General features: G+C 36.6%; 1 protein-coding gene across 2 annotated transcripts in view; it reads right to left on the bottom strand.

Annotated features, from left to right (window-relative positions):
- The window catches only part of itgbl1 (integrin, beta-like 1), a 62521-nt gene that overhangs the window by 6912 nt on the left and 49403 nt on the right, over positions 1-6206 (bottom strand). The window contains exon 9 of one of the 2 annotated variants that reach the window (XM_005733788.1): positions 1470-1616. In XM_005733788.1, the coding sequence (XP_005733845.1) occupies positions 1470-1616 (147 nt within the window). Of the gene's footprint in view, positions 1-1469; positions 1640-6206 lie in introns of those variants that run through there. The other variant, XM_013911064.1, reaches the window with a different exon arrangement.

The raw sequence follows: 6206 nt of genomic DNA on the forward strand, positions 1-6206 counted from the left end.
TGCAATGTGGATATAAATGTATGCATATAAGCCAAAACCAAATAGAAATAGCATAGTGATATACAAGTCAACAATACAGTCTGCTAATAATATAAAATGTTTCTTTCAAGGCAATAGTGTTAATATTATGGTTATTGCTGAAGCATACTACTTGGAAAAATGTGTGGTAGTTTCTAATTAATACCACGTTAACAAGCTAATAAAAACAAGCTTTAAGAATTGTGATGATTTCTGTGTAATAACCAGGAATCAGCCCTGCACAATTCAGATATATTATACTACTATACGACTGTATAGTTTCATAGGTATACTATACATAAGGATATGAACTCTATATTTTTGGTGTCCACGCCGGTGGAAACCCAAACAAAAAATGCATTAAGAGGCTCTCATGTCTGTGTCTCAATCTTGCAGCCCATGTCACCTCTACTTGCGGCCCGCATAATGACATGAAGAAATATTTTAAAAAATTATTCACAAAAAAGATTTAATATGAAGGCAATAGGTAGAGTGTTACAGGCATAGCCCTAAAGAATGTAGCCTCATGGGCAGCGTAGTCCGTGCTGCAGGGAGAATGGACTGCTATACCCGTTATGTGTCTGTGAGCATGAGGGAAGGAGAAAAAAATTGTCGAAAAGTAAGAGATGTCACCGACCAGAAACGGGAGATGGAAGCATGTAAATATATATATACAAAGTTGACCAAGACAACAAAGTAAAGCTAGTTTTCTATATGAGATCGCTTCAAAAAGTGCAGCCTTGCCTAATGTCCACCCTACTCTTACTCATTTATATTAAGATTTAAAAATCTAGTTGGTATGGCAAATAACCTTTAGTAATAGTAATAAATCACACAGCAATAGGACATTCATGTAGTTGTAAAAAGCATGATAGTATATTAAGTAATCCAAAGTATTCAGAATACGTTACTCTCATTGAGTAACGTAACGGAATATGTTACAAAATACATTTTGGGGCATGTATTCTGTAATCTGTAGTGAAATACATTTTAAAAGTAACCTTCCCAACACTGCATATTTATGCATTTCAACTGTTTGAATGATATGTGCATTTGAAAACAATGGGAATGGGAAATAGGTTTCTGAATTTCTAAGATTTTTAGAAAAAATATGTGGTTATACTTTTGTTGCATTGCTCTTTTATGTGTGGAATATGATCAGCTTTCAGTAGATGTTCATTATATTAGCATACTATTATTGCTATTCCAGCTAGTTTACATTGATATTGAATCCAGTATTCTACATCATATTCATACTTATGACCTACAATCTTTAAAACATAAATAAATGTACATTTTGTGTTTTTGTACTATTTGACATGTGTGTATTTACCAAACTTTTTTTTTTTATCAAACGGGCCATGAAAATGTTCTTCTCAGTTGAAATTCAAATATTAACTTTTAGAAATGTTTTTCCCAAACACCACCGAACAAAAGGAAATACTGCTCACCTTTTCCACTGCATATAACACCATCAGAAGTCTCACAAAGCTCCTTGCTCTGGGCATCGCTCATATCACAAGACCTGGGGAACTGGCACAGCTTCCCAAACCAGCCCTCCTCACAGATGCACCGTCCACATGAACAGTAACCGTGACCTGGCGGTGGAGGGCAGAAGGGCCTTCGTTTAAAAGGAGACAGAATATGGAGCATGGCCATGAGAAAACACTGCAAATACAAGAAAAATTAAAAAAAAAAAAAAAAAAAAAAAGTGTAAAGCTTTCACTAGCAGCAAAAGTTGAGAGAAATGCCACAGGAGAGTAAAAAAAACAGCAATAAAGAACATAAATACTGGAAGTTGACAGCGCAGACATCGAACCTTGACACTAATAGGCAGTACAAGGAGGCAGAGCTACAGGAAGATGAGAGAGAGACGCAGCAAGCTTATTGTATTTCCCCTGGGGACATGAAAGGAACTGTCATCACTGGTCTTGTCCTGTCCTTAATGAATCTCCAGTGCTTCAGAGAGAGATGAAAAACAAGAAATGGCAATGGCAGACGACAACACACAAATATTTTCACCCACACATAAAATCAGGGAAATGCACGATAATTGACTGAAGGAGGCAACTGCTCCCGGGATGTCTAAATAGCTGTTAGCATCAGTGTGGTTTTGACAGCCACTATAACAATTATGTCTCCCACCTCCAACAGAAGTCTTGCATCACTCACACCATGCTTATGTTTAAATAAACGCGGTGCAGACCCAGTTGCATCATTGACTGATTCCCTTATGTTCACATCTGGCAACAGATGCCAGGTGGTTACCAGAACACCCTTACCTTGCTCCAAATTGTTTAATGTAGAGGTACACAGGAGTGATCCAATCCACGGCTATTTGCTTCAAAATTTCTTTCTTTTTTTTGTTTTAACTAAAATCCTACAGAAAGGGAACCATTAAGAAAGGAGCTGCTCTTAAGAGTTGTTAAACCACAACAGCAAAATGACAAAATAAAATACATTTATTTTTAAAAAATGGCAATGAAAGACAAAACACACACAACACCAGGGACATGTAACTGGTTAAGGGAAGCAACTGAGTCCTCGGATGTTTAAATAGATGTTTGCATCAGTCAATCAAACAGGTTGTTTTCAGATTTTTTCAGATTCAACACCACAAAAGTTAAACGGTCAAGACTCCTATGCATATGTAAACAAACACAACCAAACTTAGTTAAATGGTTAATTTCACTGAATTTGAACGATTTTCAAGGCACAGATTTAATTTTTGTTTTGTTTTTAAAACCAGCACATTTCAGTCAATATTTATTTATTTTAATTCTGGTATTTTTTATCATTATTTTTCAGTATTATTTTGTTTTGTTTTTTTGTTTTTTTGCAGGAACAGCTTTTTACTATAAAATTCAATATTATGTGATAAATACACAAAATAAGCTGTATCCCCTTTTAAAAAATGTTTTGAAATATTTACTATTCAATTTTTAATAAATACCCATACATTATAATAGAATAATATTCCTTAGTGTTTTATTATTTTTCTTCAGGGAGTTTGGTTCAGATACAATATTTATTCATTTGTTTCCAGAAACTGAGAAGTTTATTTCTACTTACTCTAAAGCCAAAGTTTCTCTGAGCAAATGGGTGAAAAAGAAAGCCATGCACGACTGGCTCAATCAGACAGCTTGGGAGAGTGGTTAATTGCTTTAAAGGAGCAGAAATCTAGCCCTCATTCAATTAGTTTGCGCCTGCCGTTCACAGAACTCAAACAAGTGCAGCTGCCTTCACTTAGTACTTAGATATGCTTTTAATGGAGCATGCATCGCATTTCAGTATTTTGTTAACTTGGTATCAAACCCAGCAGATCTGTGCTACTCGCAGAAAGAATCTGACAGAGGTTTAGAGTTCAGTGCCACAAAGGGAAGAAAAGAAATGGAGCTGTGTGAGTATAGGGAGGAAGAGAAGAAACTAGTAAGAGAGAGCAAAAGATCTAAGCTGCCTTCTGTTTAAAAGCTGTTACCACACAGCAAGAATCTCTTTTGAGTCTATTTTAAACTGAACAATGAGAACAAGGTTTATCCCTATCCAATAGGGTGGGTGTTTGTATGTAGAAAATACAAACAAAGCAGATACCAGATATTAGATGTAATCGCAGACTGACAAGACTCTTATTATAATTTCCCTCAACTATAATTTAAAGTCACAAACTGTGAAAATTAGACCTAAACAGCCTAGCATCTAACCTCGGTCTCACCTCTGTAAATGTCATGTGACCACACTGTATTTGCCAGGCATTAGCACTTACATAGTTCATTTGAATTAGACTGTTGAAGCGATCACATAGGTTAATTAATACAAAGAATGCAAGATAACCTCTGTTGTTCCTTTGCGTTTCTTTCATTTTTGATCATTATTTCACAAAGAAATGCATGATGGTATGTGGTATCTGATATTAATGCATTTATTAACCCAACACTTTACCTAAGATGTATTATTGCGACACCTGCTATCAATTTGGCTATGATGGAATGTATGTTCTCAACCATTTTGGCTTATTTGCAGAACAGTTTAAAACCAGCATAAGGAGCATCCACCGCCAATGCTAATGATAAGACCAGTGTTAGCTTAAAGCAGCACATTTATTTGCAGCTTATTGTCTTTTGATTTGTTAATGCATTCTTTGATGTCTGTTCATTTTCAATTCCCATTGTCACTAAAGAAGAATTTAATGTTGCATGTTGCTTGACAAGTTGCAAATGGGACAGCTGGCATGACATTTAAAGGTTGTAGTGGTCATTTTCAAGTGCACCAAAGAGCATGTCAGATTCAAGACACCATGAAGATCTTGCACTATCAAAGTAAGTACAAAGTACACAACAGACAGAAGGATCAAAGTAGAGACACAGTGCAGGTATCTAGCAACATCCCTGTCATAAAGAAACGTTCACGGTAGATATGCTGACATGATTTCAGTGGTTTCAGTAAACCTCTGTAAAATCTGGAGATTACTGTGTGACTTTGTGGGGCACGGAGCCTTCATAATACCCACTTAATACCCACAGCCAGAAATCTGGCTAAACATGAATGTGGGAGCCGACATAATGACCAGCTTCAGACTTTAACTACTGTTCGTGTCAATCCAAACATCAAAGTAATAATTATGCATGTAAAATCTGGACAGTTTAAAAGTTCAACACTCAGACTTGGCATTAATGATACAATATGAAAAGAAAGCAATTTATTGCCTTAAGCCTGAGAGCCTAAGATGTTCTTTTCAAACTTCCAACTGACAAATAATAACAAAATCCAGTCATGAGTAGCTCCAGTGAGATTAAAATAAACAACTCCAGTTTGGAAGAGAAATAAAACACAATTATGTTATAGCCAATTCAATCATCTAAGTACAAGGTGGCCTCTACACTGAAGAAGGTCCTGTGTGATCTTGTGTTCAGTATGACTGACCACCCATGTTTTCTATCCCATATAACACGAATATGTCTTTGTCATAGTGAAGGTGTAAAAAAACGATGAAATTATGGACCAGAAGAAAGAGTGGACTGCTTTAAATTGCAGTGTACAAAGTAAACATTTTGTCTTCTTGTTCTTTGTTTTTGGATACAACCCTCATAAGTCAAGTAAGGACCGACCTGACTGACAAGCTTGTTAACACAGAAGGGTTGTACAGAAGGCTGAATTGTATACACGTGTCTCTTCTCTGTTGTCTGCAGTGAGGTCCAAACAGTCAGCAGCACTGACAGCACTGTACCATGACTTATGAAGTTTCTTACAAACCCCCTTGAAACAAAGCTCCTATATGTTTGATCCTCACGTGTCACCTTGTTTCGAGTGCCTTTCAGCTTCTCAAAATACCCAATGACTTCCACAGACATAATTGTGGACCTATTGTTCGTATGTATGCTTATGTTTGTTTGCATGTGCAGCAGTGCTGGAGATAGCCTAACCCAGAAGGCTCCTCAAGGATTGTCCCTGGACAGCCCAAAGGACAATGAGTGGCCATAATCCAATCAATACTACAGAAAATTACCCTCAGATGCTGCACTTCACCACTAATGCAATAGTGAAACAGCTCACTAGAACATTAAAAAAAAACTCCCTACCCTGGAAGATCCACATATTGATATATGGTAGCAGTTAGACAGATCACATGTGAATTTAAGAGAAAAGACAAATAGTTTGAAACTTCACTGACTGAACAGTGAACTGAGTTTCACTAAGTACCTTCCCTGTTTGGTATACATGTGAAGGAAAAGCTCCTCGCTGTTGTTAGAAAGATATTAGTTTGGAAAAAAAAGAGCTATTATTTGGAGAACCGTGTATGTGTCATATTTTATCATTTTTCCAGCACTTTCATTACAGCAAAGGACCCAAAAAGCAGATCTCCGTGTGGTGTATGTATCCAAAAAAATACTCTGAGTCATGTGGAGTCAAATTAAAGAGACTTTGTGATAATCATTGATATGACTCTCATGACCTGCACTACGATCCTTTTTTGTCTTTATCTGGCTTCTGCCAGTCTCTCTCTCTCTCTGTGTCTTTTCTCAAGCTCTAGCATCTACAATGGGAAGAGACAGAATGTGGAAAAAAAATCCATGAATTCACATGGTAGGATTTTTAAAGAATTTATTCGTAAATTAGGGTGGAAAATAAGTATTTGGTCACCTCAAACAAGGAAAATCTCTGGCTCTCACAGACCTGTAACGTCTTCTGTA

This window comes from Pundamilia nyererei, unplaced genomic scaffold (assembly GCF_000239375.1).
Source record: "Pundamilia nyererei isolate P.nyererei 1_Seehausen unplaced genomic scaffold, PunNye1.0 scaffold00055, whole genome shotgun sequence".
NCBI classification, from domain to species: domain Eukaryota; kingdom Metazoa; phylum Chordata; class Actinopteri; order Cichliformes; family Cichlidae; genus Pundamilia; species Pundamilia nyererei.